The 24024-nt window shown below is 41.2% G+C and overlaps 1 protein-coding gene across 1 annotated transcript in view; it reads right to left on the reverse strand.

The window, feature by feature from the left end:
• The window catches only part of XXYLT1 (xyloside xylosyltransferase 1), a 156251-nt gene that overhangs the window by 58218 nt on the left and 74009 nt on the right, over positions 1-24024 (reverse strand). Inside the window, exon 3 of the mRNA XM_018567306.1 lies at positions 6173-6305. Coding sequence (XP_018422808.1) covers positions 6173-6305 — 133 coding nt within the window. The remainder of the gene's footprint in view (positions 1-6172; positions 6306-24024) is intronic.

Below are 24024 nucleotides of genomic sequence, written 5' to 3' on the forward strand. Positions count from 1 at the left end.
GGGGAAACACGGTAGATCACAAACCTATCTGCAAAGAATTAAACATTTTTTGATAGGTAAAACTAACCTTTCCCTGCCACACATGTAAGTACTAGATCCGTGAAAGCATGGCCCAGTAAACGGACTCCTGGCTGTCAGTTTACATTACTTCAGTTGACTTCTGGCTTTCTATTGGATGCGAGTCCCACAACAAGCCTCATCTCCCACCATGTATTGCATGCTCCGCTACCCCTCCCGTGCACACAGGACAGCCATGGTGGGTACCGGCGGGTAGATTGAAGGGAGATCAATGAACATCCATTTGCCCAACTCCCTTCATGTGAAATATCCCAGAAGTGATGAGCATTTTGTCACTTCCGGTTTTGAGTAGTCATAGTAGCCAGGGAAAAAGCTGATCAAGGATGATCTGTGTTTCATTGGGGTCCATAGGTGACATTAGTGGGTCTGATAGACCCCTGATGTCTTTTTAAAGAGGACCTGTCACCAGCAATATGCCATTACATAGGGGGCTATCTTAGGAAAGTGTGCTTTCGCGGAACAAATTAGAGAAGTTTGTTGTTAAGGTTTACATGCTTTAATAGTGAATATATTGATTATACTGAAGTGGGTTTAGCCATTGAACAAAGAGTTTGTCTCTTACCCATGATACCGATTTGTGTAATAGGAAATTCAGAACCATATTGTGTCTTGTAAGACTATAGATGGTAGAGAAAAATGCAACAAAAAAAAAGAAAACTAATACAGCCACCACATCTAAGGACTGGTAAGCGGCTATGTATTACATTTGGTTCTTGGGTGTAGGTATACTTTATGGCAACAACCGGAGAATAGTTAGCTACTTTAGTTGCAGTGAACGCCTTGGTTTGCTGCAGTTTAGGACACAATGCTAATCTCATCTCTAAGTTACAAGTATAGAACATTCTGCTCTGGTGTCATTGCTATCTGTACTGCAAACAGATTTTCTCAGCCAACTTGCTGCAAAATGAAAAGCACATGAAAAAAACCTGATCAAGGCAGAAATGATCTTCGATGCAGATAAAGAACAGGCTTGTTATCTTCAGTGTGTCCTTTATGGAACAGGGAACAGTATTCGGCCAGTGAAACTAGGCTGAGTACCTGATGTGAACTGAAATAACAGATGGAACAATAGAAAAGGAAAATGGCAAAAGACTAAAGCTTCTCCTATACAAAGAAATTTAGTTTAAATGGTGGCTTTATACTAGACATAGAGAACATGAGCCATCCAGATATTAAGGGACTGGAATCCTTCACAATCTGTCAGAAGCTTATTGTTACATCCAGGAGAGCCCAAGCTGAGGAATAACTAAGGAGACACGGGTCCTGGTGCAAACTCTGAATTAGAAACCCCCCCCCCCTTCCTATCCATCGATTTTCACATTAGAACTGTATATATCTCTAATTTAGTAAAATGGGATGCCAGGAATTGTATTAGTGGAAGATTTGAATACTGTAACCCTGGTCCCTATGCCACTAAGCCCCAGATAATTCTGTTTCATATCGATCAGCCTTGCATGTTTGCCATGCAATCTGAAATGCTATAAATACCATTAATGGGAATTCAAAAGATTAAACAGAGTGTATTGTCACTTGTTGCTGTGTTTCTTCAGCATCCCAAGTCAGCACATCATAGGTTAAAATGAAATCTGTCATTAAAACATGCAGATCACCATTTATCACCCCTATACCAACCAATGGGAATATGCTTAAGGAGACAATTAGCCAACACCTGCTTTAATGGTAATAGCAAACCTTTCTGTCTCCATGAAAAAGGGGTGTCATTAAACTCTCTGACCCCTGTCATTTGATTTGTATTTCTTTATCACAATCACTAAAACTGGCCAAAGACAGACAACATTTAATTTAAACACTATAATACATTTAAACACTATAATGTGTGCTATGTGTTCCTATTCATACACCATATTTAAAGACTAAAAATTGTAACCTTTTAGATATGTCTGTGTAGCAGGCTTTGCAAGCTTCTACCTAAATTTCCAAGAGTCTGGAAACCTCATAGAAAGACTAGGGACAGACTGAGCTCCCCCCATTGACATAAAATGCTTCTAGATCTTTAAAAGAGAACTATGAGGTGATTTATTTACACTCATCCTTATAGTTAGAGCCGACCTGTGACAATGAAACTGTCACACGTCGGCTCTATCGATCGGGCAGCGAGCAAACACATACCATCGCTTGCTCATTTCCCGATCATCTCCCTGACTGTCAGTCAACGCTCCCCTCAGGGATACCCCCCCTCGCCGATCCCCCAGCACTGACTGCAGAAAACGGACGAGGGAGGGGGCAGGCACAGCTGGCTCTCCAGATAGGCAAAACCCTCTGTCAATCAGCCAGCTGGGTGGATCTCGACGATATTGTCAGGATCCGTCCCGTCTGCGGCGCTCTCAGTATATAGCGAGCAATAGCTATATACTGAGCTTTGGGTCACGGGAGGAAGTTAGTATATGTCCTCCCGTAACCCTAAAGAGAACTATGGGATAAAAAGGTTACCCCGTAGTTCTCCTTTAACCTTTTGTTAGAACAGTGTTCAAATTTAGTTTACATCTGCCAGCAGAGTATAGACAGATTTAATTATCCTAAGCATTACCCTCCCCACCCCCTTGCACTCCTGAGCAAAATTCAGAGTGACTTTTCTTCTTTATGTAAACAGCAGTTTTTTGTTATTCTATGTGAATGAGAAACATGGAATAAATATAAAAATCGGCGTTATTCCAGTTTGGCTGTAAAAGTGGAAATACACTTACTTGTAAAGCTGTAAAAATTCTTGAAAACAAATGAATAAATAAAATTTAAAAAATCACCATTACTTAAAGTTTCCATGTAACAGTTTAGAGGATATCTAAAAGGTATTCACACTGATATTAGCATATTTTAATTTTTTCAGGACAGTTGTATTGCTACCTAAAGGTTTATAAAGTTCACGGAAGGATCATCACCTTAGTAGATTCATGCAACAGAGGCATGTGATAAAAGGTACTTTCCAAATAACTAATTCAGAATAAATTCTGAACACAAAAGAAAATATATACCTTACAGCCCAGCTCCAGTTAATAGTTTACTTTTAGCTTCTGATAGAATCTCTATTAAGTTTTATATTCTGTCTGCAACCCATTGAGAAGATTTCTCTGGCAGCTATTAAAAGCTGTCGGTTCTGTCCACAGCCATCACCTGGACACGGAGTGAGGAGAAACATCCCTAATAGGCATACATATAGCAATATAATCTTTACAGAGGTTCTAAACATTTCCTCACTCTGCTAGAAATGTGTTTTTGCTATCTGTCACCATTAAAATATTTTTACTCCCTTCCAGTTCTGTCTGATACCCATCAGCCAGGCAGGAAGCAGGAATATTATGCCTCAGTGCGAAATGGGAACACAGGCTGCAATAAAAACCAAAAGGCACCAACCCTTCAGAAATATCTAGAAAAAAAGCTTTGGCTATAGATGAGCTCCATTAGATAAGGACAACTGTATCCTACTGGCACATCAAACAATTTAATAGCACATGAAAGCTAGGTGAAAGTGATATATGGAAAACACTAGACTTGAAGGAATGCCAGAGAAGGACGAATGTAGCATGAAAATCAGGGGTGGCCAAATAGGTGATTCAGGAGCCAGTCTGTCCAATCCAGGAGGCGGCAGGAAACCTCAAAAATTGGGTCCCAGCTGTAAATTTTAAAAAGCAATGGTATCTGGTTCCTGGGACTTGTCTAGCCCCAATGAAAAGTTTCCAATAACGCATCTTTTATAGAAGGAGATTATAAAGTCATAAGGTATAAAATGGTGCCCTCCCACTCAGCTACTTTTATCCCATAAGCTTCAAAATGCTTCTGCGAATGCAAAACAGGGCACAGTGTCCTGCATTTGGTGGACCTAAAATCCAAAGATTTTGGATTTCAATCTAAAAACTTCATCAACTCCCTTACTCATACCAATATACAGTATATAAAATCCTAATGGGTGGTGAACTAATAGGACTCAAAATCACATCCATTGCAAAATATAAAATAAAATGTATCTCTGTAAATTTCCTTAGCCAGGAAAATTACAGTGGTAAGAGGTATTCCTTTTTAACACATCAAAACACAAGTTGGCATGGATAGTGCCCAATGAGAAGCTAAGCTGTCTGCTCAAAGATAAGATGGAACAACTCAAGGAAATATTGTTCTCCTTGATAAGTTAGATCTCTTTAGAAACAAAATAGGTTATTCTGGCCAGGTTCCATGGGACAACTAATGATATCTCACAATCTAATCCCATGTCTACCCCTTCTATGGCTATTCCATCCTTGATCCCTTCTTCTGTCGCACTCTAACAAATAAAGGTATAAAGGTTACCACATATACCGTATATACTCGAGTATAAGCCGAGATTTTCAGACCATTTTTTTGGGTGAAAAGTGCCCCCCTCGGCTTATACTCGAGTCAGCGCCAGGTGTCATCTTACTTACCTCGCCGAGCGTCGCGTCACTGCTGCTCCGGTGTGCGGCGCTCCGAGCGGGGTCATCTGGCAGTCTCCGGGTCCTAATTTAGGTGGCCGGAGACTGCCAGATGACCCCGCTCGGAGCGCCGCCCACCGGAGCAGCAGTGACGCGACGCTCGGCGAGGTAAGTAAGAAGAAAAGAAAAAAAATCCCGCAGCGCCAGTACAGCAGGGGAGCAGGGATGAGTCAGCGGCGCGCTGATCAGGCGAGAGGAGCTCCAGGTGGGGTTGTAATTATCGGGCAGGCACCTCTAAGCCAGCTAAATTAGGACCCCACCTGGAGCTCCTCCCACTGGACCAGCGCGCCGCTGACTCGTCCCTGCTCCGGCACAGTGAATCACAGTAAGTGAGGGGAGATTTGGGGGGATTTATTACAGTAACCAATTATGTATTGTCTGCACTGTATTAGCAGTATATACTCTATATAGAGTATATACTGCTAATACAGTGCAGACAATACATTTACAATTATACTAACCTGAATGGATTAAATGATCTGTATGTAGCCCTGTACTATGGATCATTTAACCCATTCATGTTAGCAGAGGATCATTGTAAATGTATTGTTGCAGGCACTCTATATGTACATGTACTATATACTACATATAGAGTGCACTGAACAATAGATTTACAATTATCCTCTGCTAATATGAATGGGTTAAATGATCCGTAGTACATGATATGTAGCCCTGTACCCCCTTTTCCACTTACAGAGCTAGGTTATTTTTCTTTTAAATAAATATTAATGTAATTTTATTGGTATCTATCTACCAGTAGCTGCCTCATTTCCCACCCTCGGCTTATATTCGGGTCAATACTTTTTCCCAGTTTTTTTTGGTAAAATTAGGTACCTCGGCTTATATTCGGGACGGCTTATACTCGAGTATATACGGTACCTCAATAAAGATGTATCCCCTTTGATTGTCCTATATCTGGAAAACCATTTACACCTTTTTTTTACTGTTTTTATATGCTATTTAAGAAGTGATGAGACCAGTGATGTTACCCCTACCATAGAAAGGGACGTCTAAGGTTAATCATGACTCGCTTTAGTTTGCTTATTTAGGAATACCAATTTTTTAACACAATAGTTTGTTTGGTAATATTTAAACATGTCAAAACTTTTGAATTACCTTTTCTATTTGTAATAATAAAAATATTGAAAAAATATTTCATAGCTGTAGAAAAGTATATGAATACATTTACCAAAGAAACCCCTTAATGTTATATAGAACATGATTTTTAGGGAATATAGGAATTGCTACAAATAAGTGGGAAATTCAGATTGTCAGAGGGACAACACTGACATGCATTGCTCAAAGAACAAACAAGAGATTTTAGAACCACATGAAACACAAAGCACTCGGCAAGCCGCACCCCTCACAGTAATTCGAAGGCTATAGCTGCCCTGTCCTCACTGCCCTCAGGATCCCTCCTCCACAACCCGGGACTTCATGGAAGCAGTGCAGACCATCCTGGAGCTGGTGATAGTGAAAACGGATGAAAGGTAAGCGTTTGGAGGTGGGCGGCATGCAAAGGTACTGGTGCATTTTTTACCTTAATGCAGAGAATGCATTAAGGTAACAAACGTGGAGCCTTTAGTACTACTTTAAGTCTGGAGGCTATGGTACGGTTTGACAAGTTACTTTACCTGTATACTGGCTGCATTTCCTGGGCAATCCCGATGACAGAAAACTGGAGGAAGTTGTCAAACTCTTCAAATAGTTCACGGATGTTGGTTTTAAATTTCAGATCCAGGTCTAGTTGAATGATGCGAGTTATATCTGTCAAAAGAAAATGAAGTACCAACCTGTTAATAAATAGTGTGTGATCATTCCAGTTTAGGCCGATATAAAAAGATATAAGCCGATTATTTACTCAATGACTAGATTTAAGTTGGCTAGAGACATTAGACAGTAGCATGATCGGCGTGATGGCAGAAAGATCCTTCTTATGACAACTAATCATAAAAGACATGCACACTTTATTACACAGGTTGATCTTTTATTAACCCCTAGGGTTAATAAAACTCTTCAAAGTGACCCCAGTGTCACCTTGAAGTGTACCTGTCACCACTAATCTGCTATCACATGGGGGGCTTCTAAGCCCCCCTATGTGACCGCATTTAAAGTTAAAAAAAAAATAAACAGTTTTTAAAAATAGTATTAAATGAAATAAATGTAAAAATAATGTAAACATTTTTTAAAGTCCGCCGCGAGCACGCGTCATAACGTAAACACGCGTCGGGTGCGCCTACGTATGAAAAGGACTATCGCGATAATCATGTTGGGTATCACAGCGCATGCCAGAGTGAGAGCAATAATTCTAGGGGCAATGCGTATCTCAAAACTGTTGACCTGTAGGGGCCTTTAAAGCATCGTCTACAGACTTCTTGGGGTACTGAATTTTGTTGCTGTTTCACAGACGCACACAATTTTTAACCTGGACATGTTGGGTATCTATTTACATGTTATAAAAAAATTGGTATTTTATTGTGTTGTGTGGCACTAAATTTTACTTAAAAGAGAACCATGGGGTAACGCTTTTTATCCTATTGTTCTCTTAACGGTCATGGGAGGACATATTAACATCCTCCCATCACACAAAGCTCAGTATATAGCGAGCTACAGCTCGCTATATACTAAAAGCGCCGCAGCCAGGACGGATCCCCACAATGCCGTCGAGATCCACCCAGCTGTGCCCATCCCCTCCTGTCCATTCCTCAAGTCAGCACTGGAGGATTAGAGCGGGGAGGGGGGGGGAATTCCTGCAGGGAGCGGTGACTGACAGTCATGGCTCTCTGCAGGGAGATGATCGGAAAGTGACTGAGTGATGGTATGTGCTCACTCACTTCCCGATCTATAGACCTGCGTGTGACAGTTTAATTGTCACACGTCGGCTCGAACTATGAGGTTGAGTGAAAATCACTCACCTCATAGTTCTCCTTTAAGTGCATTTTTCACTAAAGTTTTGGGTTTGATAATAAGTTGTGCTAATATCGTGCAACATAAAAATTTGCAACTGCCACCATTTTATTTTACAGGGTCTTGGCTTTCAGAAAATATATCATGTTTGGGGGTTTGAAGTAATTTTCAGGCCTAAAATGTGGATTATAATATGGGTAATAAAAAAAAAAGGCCTCTGTCACGAAGGGGTTAAAAAAAGTGAAGTGTGAACTATTGTCCCCATCATGCATGGCATCTGGACCCTTCAGCAATCTCTCTTCCTAACGGAGCAGACAAATACTTGTGGAATGACCTGCAAGCGGCCACAGAGATTATTTATATGATGTTTAAAGTGCTAGGTACTGGTCTGCTAGCCTATATGGCACATTTTTTGTAGCGCGTGGTCAAAACAGTACCATTATTGGCATTTATGGGAGTAAAGAATGATCTATTCAAGGGATACCATTTATACCAGGGTTATCTTGGGGTACACCAAGAGTGATCCAAACTGGCTAGCAGACTTTCCCCCAGAGATATCTGCTGAGATATAAAGATGCCCAGTGAAATTGCAGCCATAAGCCACTCCTGATATATATCGACAAAGCTGTGCATCAACAGCTATAGGCACATTCAGTCATACACAGTTTGTACATCCTAGGACTTAACATTGCTAAACTGTCCTGTATGTGCATTGTGCAAAACAAATAAAACATTTCAGACAGCCTGTTTAAAATGAAAACTAGATCTGAGCCATGCCAATTTATTTAGTTATTACCCTCCATGGGTAATATGGTGACTCATAATTAATTATATGTACTCTCACTTGTAAACTAAATTAAAGACATTTTATTTAGTGGCATCACAAACAGCTGACAGCACATGAAAGGAAAAAAAAATCTATTTAGATCCCCAAACAAAAATAAATTTCACAATGTTCTTTCTTATCGACTAACAAAACCACAACTCATATTTATCCTTCCAGCAATTCATAAATCTGTCAAATCCAATATGAATGGATAGCTTTGTGTTCTTAAGAAGCCTCATAAAATTACACATTAAAAGCAGGATAATGTGAATCATTCCTTTATAAACAAACACTGACATTTTTAATTTCTAGCTCACTTTGTTACAAACAAGGTTAAAGCTGGCCATACACCTATTGATTATCTGCCGATTTTCTATGGTCAGATGTAAAAAGTGCAACAGATTCCTCCATCTACGCTAAACTGTGTGGATGGAGGAATCTCCAACTGGGCCAAGCTTCACTATCTTGCTAGTTGGCCCCGCTGGCTCTCAAAATACCTGGACAATGCCTGCATCCAATAAGATTGTTCAGGTATTTTTAGAGCCAGCGAGGCCGACTAGCAAGACACTGAAGCTTGGCCCAGTGGGAGATTCCTTCATCCACACAGTTTAGCGTAGATGGAGGAATCTGTTGCACTTTTTACATCTGACCATAGAAAATCTGTAGATAATCTATAGGTGTATGGCCAGCTTTAGACCATCCACCAATAAAGTGTGCATCAACAGCTGCCTTATGCAAGTGCTAAGATGTCCATACATCATTGTAAAAACGTATAGACTAATTATCAGTAGCGGCATTTATAGCTTGCAGTATTGGCCTTTCACTTTCTACATATAGCCGACTACAGACCTCATACAGAAGCTTAAAGCGTATTTAAACACTAAAGTGGGGTATACACTGTTCGAATTTCATACGAAAGTAGTCGTTTTCGGAACGTTCATTCGAATATCTATCAATTAGACAAAAACAACAATGTTCCTGAAAATTTTCGAAGGAGCATGTTAGACATTCGTTTGATCAAGAAAAAATTTCTAACAGTCATTGTGGTTTTCACTCAAACTCCATTAATTTCAAAATGCAATGTTAAATAAAAGTGAAAATTAAATGCAATTTTAAACCACAATCGGCAAGTTACTGATACCAGTATGGAAAATTCTGACGGTATTTATTGTACAAACATTCGTGCAAAAATCTACCTGTGTATAAATTCATTCCTGTTTTATCTCAAAGAGAGTAAATAGACTTCCCAGTTCTCATCTTTGAACTACAGAATGGTTAGCCTTTATGTTGTGGGGATGGGAAAGAAGCTGGGTGTAGTTTAGTAAAAGGAAACTGCTAGCCCCGTACTGCAAGGGTTAGGTGACCGTTTTAGCCTAGGGTAAAAAATAAATTTATACTCACCTGAACTTTGGTGCCAGCTTGTTCTTAGACCTGCCTGCCAGCCTCTCTCCTACCTCTGCAGCAGTGGTCTAAGGTCCCTTGAGTCATCACATCCAATACTCAGTGTATAGGACGTGAGGATGCCAAGGGACATTCCATTGCTGCAGCAAAGGAGACAGGATGGAGGGAGCGCTGTAACAGCCGGTTGCGAGGTTCAGGTGAGTATAAATTTTGTATTTTTGCACCTGGACCAAAACAAGCATTTAACTCTTGCACTGCGGGGGTAGCTCCACTGCAAGAGTTAAAAAAAGTTTTGCCCTAAGTTCTTCTTTAAAAAGAAAAAAAAAGAAGCTATTTTGCAAGTTAATTCAGTATAACATTACATTACCCTCTATGGCAGGAGTCTCCGAGGACCAGCCTGTGGGCCAGTACTTTGGAACCCCTGCCACAGACCGGTACCGTGAGGACCGCAGCCGGCTCACAAGTCAGACAGGCAGTCGTGTACCTGACTTGGGGGAGCAGTTACACGATCTACACCTCTGTCAGATACAGACGGCAAAGCTGCTCTTCGCGGTGCCAGCTCTCAGTGCGAGTCAGAGCACAGCATGTGACTGACTCTGACAACCTTCACTGAGGTCGAAAGGAAGGATTAGTAAGGTCTCTAACGGCCAAAGGTGCAGACCGTACTAATCAACCACTAGATCACCAGGGAATGTGCTCCCTCCCTGCAAAAAATTTAAGCAGGTGAAGGGGGTCTTTCTTTTGTGGGACAAAAACACATACATATACTGACAATGAACACGTATGCGCATGTATACATACTGATATGACACACACAGAAACATTAACACACATACCGACATCACTCCTGACAATACACCCACAAACCATCACTAAAAAATATACTGACATTGCATACAAAGAAGTCATCTCAAACACATATGCTGACATTATAAGCACATGCTGACATTAACACTGGTATCGTATATAGTTACATTTTGTTTTGAAGTATGACATTTTATGAAATTTGGCAAGTGGCCCCCACGGGAGAAGAAAATGTGTCCAGTGGCCCCTAAGTGAATTGAGTTTGAGACCCCTGCTCTATGGGGAATGTATCTGGCCTGCACTCCCCATTTTATGTTGTGGGACTGTAAAAGTCAAAACACCAACCAGATAAACAGTGTAAAAACATTTTTCATTTGCCTTAGCTGACAAAATGTTGTAATTCAGACAGGGCAGGTCTATGACCACAAATTACTACACCTCAGTTAGGCAACACAGCTTGGCCATGGATCCACAAAAATGGAGTAGCAGCAGCCCAGCTATGAGAGCAGTGTGAGGAAGATACAAATGTTACAGAGGAGGACAGAAACACAAGAAACGACACTTTCATGCTGCTATTACCAAGCAACCAGCATTGTAAAAACAAATTTTAGCATCTTTCCCATAAAGGATATTCATACCGTGGGATGCATGTAGGTCCTTATGAATAAACTCTTCATCTAAAAATGCTACTTGCCTAGCAGTCATTCTGGTCCAATCGCTTCAATACTTGCTAACTCACTGACCCAGAGTAAGCATGCAGATAGGAAGTTCTGACTTTGCTCTGACTTTATATGCTTGTTTCATGTTGATAACTCAAAATGCACAGATGACCAAAACCAACAGGCAACAATCAATTTCAGAAGTCAGTCAGTAATAGCAGCCTTAGTATTTCTTTCAGCACAGGTTTCCTTTAAAATCCCCTACACTATAGCAGACAGATGTCAAGAGTGAAGTCAATAGTTCTGCACACTCTGCCGCTTTATATAATTGTAGAACCTGGCTGCACAAAGAACACCTTTTCCACAACAATAATATTAATATGGATACTAGTGACTGGCGGAATCATATCACTTTTACAAATAAATGACCTGCTCTAAAAAAACTATTTTACTTGCTGACTGATTCTCTTAATATTACTCAAGGAAAAACATGCAAACTGCTTATCCAGTTACCGCAGACTAAGTTTCAGGAATATATGAAAACATTATTTTTATTTATAACCAGAAGCTAAAATGTCAGATAATCAAACACACTTGTACATAAAATGCATAAAATACTCAACACGGCCAATCTAAATTAGTCCCAAAGGAAAATCTAATTCTATTGAAGAAAATACAAAAGATTCCACGAGCAGACGACCACAGACATGGATCCCATGACAGTTCACTTCTAAAGGCTATTGTATGGTATATTGAACCTTATTACAAAAGAAATTCTAAATATTTGTAGCTAAAACTACAATAACAATGCCTCCCAAAGTTCTGCCTCTTTGTCTTTATTATCAAGATTAAAGCAGACCTTTCCCCCTTTCACTAACAATCATCTCAGCATGCAGCTCTGCATGCTGCTATGAAATCATCTTACATTCATTAGTTGAATAAACATATATTTTTTTATTTCACTTACAATTACTATTTTTCCATTACCTGGTCCTCTTGGGCATTAGTGATGTAATGTAATCTCATGAGATCTCAAGGAAAGGCAATTTCCTCCCCTGAGATGATGTGCATGGTCACATGTCCTAGTCACTTGTGCCAGAGTTGCAGGAAGTAAAGGGAGATATATTAATGGCCACCATGAGAAGAATGGGGAGGAAAAGAGAAATAAGGTATGCAAAGAATAAAAAGCGATTATTAAACATTTCTAAAAGGTGCATTTCTTGCCATTTCAAAGATATGGGTAAAGTTCCTCTACTTTACCTGTTTGTAGGCCACCAATACATCTGGTGGCCTACAAACAGGTGATATCATTGTGTTACATCCGTGGTGAACCTATTTATAAACTCAGACTGTGCAAATGCAAAGGATGCTTGAAACATCTTTCATATCAAGATGACAAAGTTAGGAGTTGCTAAGCATTGTATCCACAGTGTGTAACACTTGAAATCACTTTATGGCCCCGTTCACACTTGGCTTGCATTTGCCTGTGAGTCAGCCCATTCATTTCAAGGTTAAATCCATGAAAATTATTAAAATGCCTAATATAAAAATATTACAAAAGGATTATACATATATATATATATATATGAGATTTGATGGTTGTGGAACCAGCTGCCTGATGGCTCTTTCAACTTCGTCCCACAAATGCTCAATTGGATTGAGATCTGGTGATTGTGGGGGCCACCTAAGCAAGGTAAAGTCTCCCTCATGTTCTTGAAACCACTCCTGCACAATACGAGCACCGTGGCATGGCGCATTGTCTTGTTGGAAGAAGCCATCTCCATTGGGATACGCCATCAACATGATAGGATGAACTTGATCAGCAACAATACTTTGGTATGTTGTGCTATTCAGACGTTGTTCCACACAAATGAAAGGGCCCAAATCATGCCAGGAAAAGTGTCCCAAACCATAACACTGCCCCCACCAGCTTGAAGGGTTGTACTCATGCATGTGGGGTGCATGCTTTCATGCTGTTCCCGCCAAATTCTCACTCTGCCATCTGCATGATGCAAATGGAACCGGGATTCATCGGACCACATGACTTTTCCAATGCTCGACTGTCCAATCCTTGTGTTCCTGTGCGAATTGGAAACTTTTTATCTTGTTAACTGCAGACAGCAAAGGTGTTGGAACAGGCCTTCGGCTTCCATATCCCATACGATGCAGTGTACGGCGAACAGTGCGTTCAGAGATCATTTGAGAGGATGCCTGATTAAGATCTGCAGTAATTTTATGCACTGTTGCCCTTCTGTTGTCTTGTACCAGTCTTGCCACTCTCCGTTCTGGAAAAAGTCATTTTCAGTTTTGGCATGACAAATTTTGCTGCAGGAGGTGCGTTGCGGTGCCATTCATTTCAATGGATCCCAAATACACCTCCTGTCCGCAGTGTTATCGCCCGCCCATACCGTTTTATTCTGAAGTAAACTTTATGTCTGTAACGCTGCATTTGTGTATTGTATTTTAAATAAATGACGGTATTATTTTTGAAAATGCTTTTTGATTAATCAAAATCAATAATACGCTAACTAATCGATTATGGAAATAAACTTTAGCTGCAGCCCTAATCAGCCATATAAAAGATTTAGTCACACATTTGCAGTTCTTATATAATGATTTTTGCTTGTTTGATTTCAAGGTGCTAGCACAACAGATATAAACTCAATGTGATAAAATACAGGATATCACTGAATGGCACCGATCATATGAATATGAATGGGTATAGATCAAAAGTGAATTAAGGCTCAGTACCTCGAAATGCTCATTTTTTCCACCGTATCCTGGAATGTGCTGGTCAGCATGTGCATGCTAGACTCTGAAGAGGCAGAGATGTAGGGACAGGGGTGTGGAACCACCCCACCATCCCAGCATAGCTCAGCAGCTCTGCTCTGGGTACTGAAAAAGAGACTATTATGAAAGATTAATGGAGGCTGCCATTACTGAAATCTCCATTCGGAATGCTAGTTCCCCAGCTATCCTATGATTCTTTTCCTTCAATGCTGTGTTGAGTTGCTGACCCGCCCCACCCTGATTGGCTTTCTATGGTTGCTAGTATAAACTTTATTTTGTTTCTGGAGACAAGAACTTTGCGGCACACCTGACTGCATTGATTTGTGAATCAGTGGTTCTGTCTTCCGTCTTCTTAGATTTTCAATCCTGGTTATTTAAATTATGAATGAGTTGTAATTAGAGGTGCACCGAAATGGAAATTTCAAAACCGAAATTTAAAAAATTGTCAGGCCGAAACCGAAAATTTTTATTTTTATTATTTTAATTGTTTCAAATATTTTAAATATTTTATTTTTATTTATTTTGTATAAACTTTATTTTTTTATATTTTATTGTTATTTATTTTTATTTATTAATTAATTTTTTATTAAATATTTTTATTTTTTACTTTACTTTTAGGGGCTTCAGGGAAACATTAGGGGTCTAAACAGACCCCTGATATTTCCCTTTTAAAATAGAAAAAAAGAGATTGAGGTTTTTTCTGAAGCCCCTGTTATCAATGAACTGGAATCCTCTATACTGAGTGTTCCTGTTCATTGATAACATGAGGACATTGTGTGTTTACTATAACCACAATCATGAATGAACAGGAGGTGATGTATCTCACTTCTCATTCATAATTGAGGATATAGTCAACATGCCATGTCCTCAATTATCTACAAACACTCAGCGATCAATGATCACTGAGTGTTTGCACTTGCTCTCCTTCCTGACACGCGGTCACAGGAGGCTGGGTGGTGCAGGGAGGAGAGCTCAGCATTCTGTGACAGCGCTGGCTGCCTCCGCCCCCACACCGCTCTGCCGGACTGTGATACCAAGCTGAGGTGTGTGGGTGGAGAGACGGCGGCCGCTCACAGCGCTCTCCTCTCGCAGCGCTCGGCCGGCTGTTACACTTTCTCTCCTCCCAGCTGGGACACAGAGCAGCGCCCAGTGGGGAGGAAAGAAAGCAGGGATGCGCCGATCTATCCGCACAAAAATGGCACTTTCGGTGCAATTTTCGCCCGATATATCGGTGCATCCCTAGTTGTAATCATATTTTAAAGTAAATTCATTTAAATCGGTGTTATACTAATTCCAATATATCTGATCCTGTTTTCTCTGTTGATAAACTAGCATTAAATCATCTACTTATGCTGTGATGTAAAGGTTAAGGATCAAGTGTATGAAGACCTATAATTAAGCACGGGGTAAGGCTTCTGAAACTGGAATCTTTTATATGTGCATTTTCTGATTACTGTGTTACTCTTGAAGAGGGAGCGAGGCACGCTCTGAAACACATTGAATTACTTTTGCTAATTTAATTAAAGTTGAAATTTTACGCTTTACCATCCTGGTGGAATCACATCCATACATCTATCGGGCCCTGGGGGCATCATTTTACCAAGCCATGATGGTTTTTTTTACATGGCCACTAATCCAGGTGAGCATTTCCATATAAGCGTGCTACTTTGTTTTTTCTTAAACAGACACACTTCGCAGATATTTTATCCTATTCCACAGTAATACTACTTCCATTTATCGAAAATATTGGGATAACAAGTTGCGAAGTGGTAGATGTATCTTTAGGGCCGCCATTAGAAATCATTGGGCCCTGTACAGCCTACTTGACAGGGCCCCCCAGCCTAATCCAACCCCTTTTACTTACATCTAGGATACCTTTTTATGCTTTATGCTTGTGATGAAAGTTTAGTTAAAATCACATGAGTAGATGAGTACTAGGGCTGCAACAACTAATCGACATAATCTATTATTGAAAAAGTTGTCAACTTTTTCAATCATCGATTAATCGGCTTCCGATTGGTTGGCCCTGTTCACGGCTCCACACACTCTGCGCGCCACACCTCCTCCCCACCTCACGCTCGCCGCTGCCAGATCTGCCGCCCGCATCCACGCTTCAAGCATCTAGTATTTGCAATGGCCGTACCATACATCTCTCATGACTGAGTCATTTTAAAGAAAACATCTGCCATTCTGGCTGCAGACAACTTCTGCCTTTTGCATCTTATACAGTTGTTTTTTTTTTTTGCAAAACACTTGAAAGTTCTGTAGACTTTCCTACCTCTCCACAGTCAGAAACCTATCTTTTTGCCTACACAGCGTGAAAATACTAATAATTGTATTACATAGTAGGTACAGTATTGGAACTGTACTGTTTCCCCATATTTTGTAAAACGCTGCAAACTGTTGGCTATATAAATCCTGTATTATAATAGTAATAATCATAATAAGGTGTGGTGGAAAGGAAGGGGCAGGCCACAGAGTGACCAGGAAGAATTCTTTTGCCTCTACCACACTGCTCTGTGAGAGATGGTCACCTATGAGGGGAAAAAAAATCAACTTAAAAACTGTTGTTTCACTACCCTGACCCAAGTAAAACTGAAATGATGTACAGTAACTTCTACCTACACCTAAAATCTAAAACTATGTCACACGTCGCTGGCAGCCAGCCCCTTTCAACATACTCTCCACCAGTACTGTTTATATGTGTGAAGCTGACTGCCAGCTTTACACTGGAAGCGATTCTGGTGACTGAGCTGCCACCTGATCGCTTACAGAGACAAGGGTAGTGCATGCACCCTACCCCCTACACCCTCTGCCTTGCTTCCCGGTCTCCACTGCCCCTCCTGTCGGCCTGGGAAAAGCATCACTGGGGTCAGCGAAAAGCGGGGAAGGAGACCGGCGAACAACCATTCCCCGATCTCCTCTCCGCTGAAAGCGGCCGGAAGTGATGCTAATTGTGTTCCCCAGTCGCGCTAATATCATGTAATATAAAAAATTGCAACTGCCATTATTTGATTCTACATGGTTTTTTCTTTCAGAATATATATAATGTTTTGGGGGTTTTAAGTAATTTTCAGGCCTAAAATGTAGATTATATAATGTGAGCATAGAAAACACAAACAACGCATTGGAAGGGAAAGGGTTAAAACACTTATGGAGAATACAATAAGAATAACTGCAGACAAATTATGCTCATCTGTGCAACCTGCCGATCTGATGGGTTAACTTCACTGAGGTTCAATTTCAAGCAGTGCGGCCTACATTCTTTTGGCCTGGTATCAACATACTGCTGTGGTATAACATACTGTATGTAACTATGTTTGTTACATAGTTGTTAAGGTTCAATAAAGACACAGGTCCATCAAGTTCAACCTATGTGTGTGTATGTGTTTGTGTAAGAACAAGCTACTCCCAAGCCACCACTAGACGGTGCCGTTTGGAAACAGGAGACCTGCTCTGTATTGGGCTGAATGAGCAGTTAATGTACAAAGAGCAGCTTTTTTCCCAGTACAGCAGAAAGTAAACACAGATCTTCACGGTTGAAAGCCAGCCTTGAAAAAGGGCATATCTCATTAAAGTACATAATTCAAAATGCTTTTCATTATAAGAACTGAAAATACATGTGTACACAATAAAAAGGCCCCAGGAGACTGTATAAAAAACAAAAACAAATGAAATACAGAAGGCAACAGTGATCAACTCAAAAGGTCAAATACAGCATATACTCTTCAGAAATGCACATGAAATAATTTTATGCTTCTGTCATAGTTTCAGCACACATTCACACTTAAAGGAGAACTATGGGGTTAGGGCTTTTCCCCATAGTTCTCCTAAGGGTAACGGGAGGACACAAACTAGCATCCTCCTGTCACCCAAAGCTCAGAATACTGAGACGCCACAGCCAGAACGGATCCCGACAATTATGTCTGGATCCACCCAGCTGCGTGAGTGACAGCTAGCTCTGACTATCTAGAGACAGAGCAAGCTGTAACCGCCCCCTCCTCCGTCCGTTCCGCCAGTCAGCGCTGGAGGATCGGACAGGGGAGGGGGGAGTCCAGTCCCTCCCTTGCCACGGCTCTCTGCCGGCACAGGATCGAGAAGTGAGCGAGCGCCGGTATGTGTTCGCTCACTTCCCGATCTACTGAGCAGACCTGTGACAGTTTCATTGTCACAGGTCGGCTCAGATTATGAGGCTGAGTGAAAATCACTCACCTCATAATTCTCCTTTAACATTATATTGATACCCTTTGACAGATAAAAATCACATGTTTAGTCTGCCAAACCCCCCTTTAGAAGCCATGCCACTCATATTGTAACTGTTAAGAAGCCAGGGAATATGTACTTCCATTATAAACAATAGAAAAGGCTCAAAAAAGTTAGACGTCAGCTGGCTACCCAACTCCTGGGATTTTCCCAGCCATGATTGGGGTCCAAATTTAGCAGCAGTAAAAGTTACAGTAAGTATGACCATGCCTTTTGATTTTGTTTATTTTACTGTATACTTTTCTCTTTGAAAAATTAATTGAAATTAATTGAAAACATGTGACACATTTAAAAACATTACAATGGCGATGAATCTGTTTTTCCACGATGGCAACATAACAGGAAGCTGTGTGGAGACTACAGAGTAAGCCTGAACTCTGCATAACAACCTACTCACATACTGTTCTTCTGTGATTTTAACTTTTAGCCAATGATCTCTAATGAATACTCTGACTCACTGTGTTTTTATTTGCTATGCCCTTACAGTTCACAGTCAAATGCGAGTTGCAATTCCAGTAGCAGAAACCACTTCTTGAACAGCAGAAAGCAAGAATGCTTGAGGTGAATTTCTATAAAATCATTATCAAGATACCAGGTGGGAATGTGAAGAGGAACTAACCACATGTTATGTTGCTGTGAAGGAGCAGAAGCCAAGCCACCTATGCATCCAGTGTATCCCCGCTGCTCTAATCTTTCCTGTGGTACCTGCTGCGCACCTGACACTCCACTGCCACACTCTTCTCTTCCTTTGCTCTCTATTCCTTTCAACATGATTCGGTTTAGAAGTCCTCCGAATCTGTTACCAATTAAGAGTTTAGTCCAGGTTACAGCAAGAAAGCACAGAGCCAATGACCAAGAGAAGTATAGGTAAATCAAATTGAAAGACCTAACAGGGATCTAATCTGTAAGTTATTTTGTGAGTGCAACAATTTAAAGCCAATTCCAGCTTCAGAGTTAAATGACACCCAGGAACTTAAGGTGCCCATACACTGCACGATTCTCGTACGAGAATCGCAGGAAATCCCGCGATCGTACGAGAACCGTGCAGTGTATGGAAGGCGTGCGACCGTTTCTAATGTACGGTCGCACGACTTTTGTATTTCGAGCATGTTGGAAAACCAGCCGAGAATCGTACAATTTTTGGCTGGTTTTTAACATGATCGAGAGACAACTGACGAACGGGCCATTCAGCATTGCAGTCATCGGAAGCCCGCCCCTCAGGGGAGCGGGCTTGCGATGATCGCAAGTACGATCTGCCTGTCCAAGATAGGCAAATCGTACGTTTTTTTAAAGTACTTTACAACCCTCGCAAGACGAAAGTCTTGCGAGGGTGCGAGGGTTGTAGAGTGTATGGGCACCTTTAGAATTGAGCCTGAAATTAAGTGATCACAGAACTTGCAAACACAAGACCGCTCTGGGAGCTCTACATATTCTTTACAGTCAGATCCGGGTGTAATGATTACACACTGAGATCCCACTCTGTGCAGAGATTTTAATGCTCTGGGATAACAATCCAAGCATCAGCAGACTGGGAGTGAATGTCACTGGAGCAGGGTAACTAGGTAAATGTCTGTTATGAAATGTCTGTACCACACTCTGCACTGCCGAGACAGGAATGTATAAGAGTTTTAAAATACAGCAGCCCCTCACAGAGGTAAATAGTTCTTTAATTTCTAGAGCATTCTGAGATCCAACTTAACGATTTTTAAATATAATTGTTAATTAAAATAAGAGAAAAACAGTGCAGGAAACATTTACAGAGAAGAATAAGACAAAAAGGAAAGAGCAACAATATAACAAAAGGGATTAAAAGTGAAAAAATCCTTAAGAAAAGTTTTGTGGTCTTCGGTTCTGTGCCTGGTTCAATTCGCCTTCACAGTAAGTCAAATCTGAATATCTGATGGATCAGAGTCTCTGGGTCTCAGAAACATGACTCTCTCAGCATCATCAGTAGTTTCGATGTGAAATGAGAACTCAGAGTTGCAATTACAGCCATTATTTCTGGTCCCTGGAGAGGGCAATTCAGAATTAGCGCACCCAATCAAAGGCTCTAAGGGGTGTGCTGAAGGGGGCTTGAGAGTATTGTATTATGCTATTTGAAATATATGGACATTTTCATTTGACAAGGTTTCACAATACAACAACCAACATATAATTGCACAGAATGAAATTACACTGAGCGTTGTGTTGCTCGTCACTCGAAAAAGTACAGTTTTTTTTGGACAGAATCATGTGTTCTAGGTCCCTTAGACTTCAAAGTAAGTGCATGAAAACCACTCATATTGTGTGATTTTGTGCCTAACAACTGTCATCTCCTTCTAGTTATTAGCTTCCAATTGGCTAAAACAAATGGCCAAGCCTGAAAAAATGCACCCTAAAAAAACAAACACACTTCAAAATGCCTGATAACACTCTCGTGAAGTGTAATAGGGGCCATATATAGCAGCCCTACATTGTCCCATAGCTAAAAAAAAAAAAACCTTACCAGATTTTCATCTCATTTGTTTGTTGAGGGGGGGGGGCACAAATTCAATTAAAAGAAAGAGGTTTTACATGAGCTATAAAATAGAGAATGCATTGGACTATAAAGTGCTGAGAAGCTAGCTCATGTTCACACAATAACTGCGCTTACTGAATCCCCACAAGGCCCCGTTTTGTTCAGGAAGAGTAAACCTGTGCATTCTGATGATCAGAGTTCATTATCTACAACAACAGGCATCAAAATGAAAGCCTCGCAGCTAAGCTCAGCTAAGTGAACTTTTATTGTTTAAATGCTTTAAGCATCTTGGTTCTACAATGAGGTTTACTAAGATGCAAAATCATAATGCTACTCAGGGAAGCCTGCATTGCAGACTCCTTTTAGCTTTTTCTGTTTTGCTATATATCTGTAATATAAAATAATGATTATTTCTAAAGTCTACTCTGTGCAGACTGCTGAAAAGCCTTACAATTGCTGAAGCTGCCCACGCAGTCTGCAGACTGTTATTGTTTGTCCCAGAATTTTCTTGTTCAATATTTTTTCTAAGCAAAATTAACAATAACAATTTATGAAAACAAAAAAGTTGGAATTAGAGAATCAGGTTGCTTAACACATACATATATCTTTGTTGTAATAATCTACCAGTTAAAATATGTTTTTATGTTATTCAAAGCCTTGCAAAAGACTTGTTCTAAAGATCTTGTACACTAGCATACTATATAAAAATGTGTGGAAAAATACTCATCAATCCTAAAAATCAGTAAAAAAGTTCAACTTCTGAATAATTAAAAGAAAAGATGTTGAATGTCAGGGCATGAGAGGGTTGCAGGATATCATGGATTTGCTTGTTTAGTAAATTGGTTAGGGCAATTTTGGGTATATTACGGAATCAGGCATTTTTAAGGCATTGCACCCATACATGGCACATTGCTTCTTGTTACCCACAGTTTGGGGAGCTCGGCGCTACCGCAAGGCAAGCCAGGCGGCCACCTGAGGGCGCTGCATGGTGAGGGCGGAAAAAACAGGGCATTTTGACAAGTACTTGTACTTGTCAAAATGCCCCGATGTTTGCGCTATTTTTTTTTTTCCACTCACCTTAAGCGCTGACTCACCGCTGCTCTCCCGCGCCGAAGGTAAGTGAAAAAAAAATCATAGCGCAAACATCGGGGCATTTTGACAAGTACAAGTACTTGTCAAAATGCCCTGTTTTTACAGGGGGCCGGGCGCAAAAATGCCCCTTGTCTGTGTAGGCAAGAATCCTAGCACCGGCCCTGGCAGTAGGGTTGCCTGGGAATATGATTGATAAGATTATAGGTTATCAGGAACTCCCCTGGAGCAAGTTTTTAATGTGCTCTATCAATGACATATTATATTGATTATGCCTATCAAAATTTGTCCGGTTTCCTTTAGGGTAATTTTTATGAGATTGTGGTGAGATGAATATGTCTTGGAAAAAAAAAAAGTGCTGACACTCAAAACACTGCACCGCTTTTATATGTGGGTATGTGGAACAGTTTACCTGGGGACTGTCTGAAGCAGGCACACTCAGGCATAAATAAAATGTACATGTGCAGTCTCCCCTGATTAATTTTAAACATAAGCGCACTCTTTTAAAATGGGAAACGCCCAGCAATACAAGAGCTGGAAGAAAGTATTGAAACCCTGCTGCACTTATCTATTATCCACAGAGGCCTCATCAGAAGGAGGCTTTAAGGAAGTGTTGTGATCAAAAAGCCTTTACACTGAAGTTAAAGCCAAATGAGCTACACGCAAAAACACACACACTAGAGAGCAGAAAAATTGCAGCAGGTGCTCTAGACCGAGGAGTCAAAATGAATCACAGTTGTTCTGCAGCAATGTAAGTAAATTAAACAGGCGGCTCATAGGACAACAGCTTCAAGCATAATAGGGCAGTCCCGGCGAGCTCAGACTGACCGGTCAGGGACTGTTCCCATTTGGGACTCGTGGCCTCCCCATGCCTCAGCTGCCTCCTCCTCCCTGTGTCACCCGGAATCCCGGTGAGCTTGGACTGACAGTTCAGGGACTGTTCCCATCTTCGGGCTCCGCGGACTCCCCCATGGCTCGCTTCCTCCTCCTTCTCCCCCCAGGCTGCTCATAGTGGACATGAATAGAGATGTACAACCAATGTAAGTAGTGTGTACCATGTGTGCGTACTATGTGTTGTATGTGTTCTATGTCTGCTGTGTGTGTACTATATGTTGTATGTGTATTATGTGTTCTATGTGTGCTGTGTGTGTACTATGTGTTGTATGTGTACTGTGTGTGTATTATGAGAAACGTTTGCGTAATATGTGTTGCATGTGTACAGTGTGTCTGTGTGCAGTGAGTGGAGTCAGTGGCATAACAACTGGGCAGGGGTGTGGTGCGAAGACCGTGCAGCTGCCCCAGGCACAAATCTGGGGGGGTAGACTGTGTCTGCTAGGCAGCGAACACATTTAGGGCCGATTCACACCATCTCCAGTGCGTTCTGGCACGGTTAGTGGCCAGAATGCACTGGGTCGCATAGTGGAAGCCTCCCTGCGTTCTGGGGTGGGAGGGGACGCTGTGGTGCTATTCAAATTTTTTTGTGATTGCACCGGAATGCAGGCACTGCTGTGCCGCTCGTTCTGGTGCGGGCAATCACGCTGCGGTGGGGGGTGTCCGTAATGCCATTGACCCAGAACGCAAGGAGGCTATCACTATGCGATCCAGTGCGTTCCAGCCACTAACCGTGCCGGAACGCAGTGGAGATGGTGTGAACCAGCCCTAACGTCTGTGAAGCCTGTGACACACTGCACACAGAGCTGCGCACAGCAAAGGAAAGCAGGGGTAAATAGAGCTTTGCGTGCAGTGTGTCTAGCATTATCCTCTACTGTCCTTAGCTAGGCGAGAGCTGAGCATGGCGAGAAGAAAAATGTAATCTCTAGCCAATCGGCTCACATGTATGAATCCGCGTGTCAGAACGCGGATTCAAGAGTGCAGACAATCTAATTCCCCCAGAAAACGTCCAGCAGGGAAGTCTGCTTTGTAATGTTTACCTTACTGCACAAGTTCTTTCTGTGACATATGCAAAGGATGAATGTGATATGTCCATTAAATAATTCATAATATTTAATAAATAACTAATAGTTAATTAAATAATAAAATAAGTACTATTAATTTATAAAGTGGTGTGCAGAATAATGTGGCAATAGTTGGTGCTGAGAAGATATCAATGTCAATGGGAATCTGGGTCAGATGTTTAGTGTGGCAGGGATCTGAGGGGGGGGGACAGGCTCGGTGAGAACCGGGTTTAGGAGAAGGACTAACTAACGATGCTGGCTGCTAATGGATGTGTGCCTGAAAACTGTGTGGGGG

The sequence above is a fragment of the Nanorana parkeri genome, unplaced genomic scaffold (assembly GCF_000935625.1).
Source record: "Nanorana parkeri isolate BGI_ZX_2015 unplaced genomic scaffold, ASM93562v1 scaffold29, whole genome shotgun sequence".
NCBI lineage: Eukaryota > Metazoa > Chordata > Amphibia > Anura > Dicroglossidae > Nanorana > Nanorana parkeri.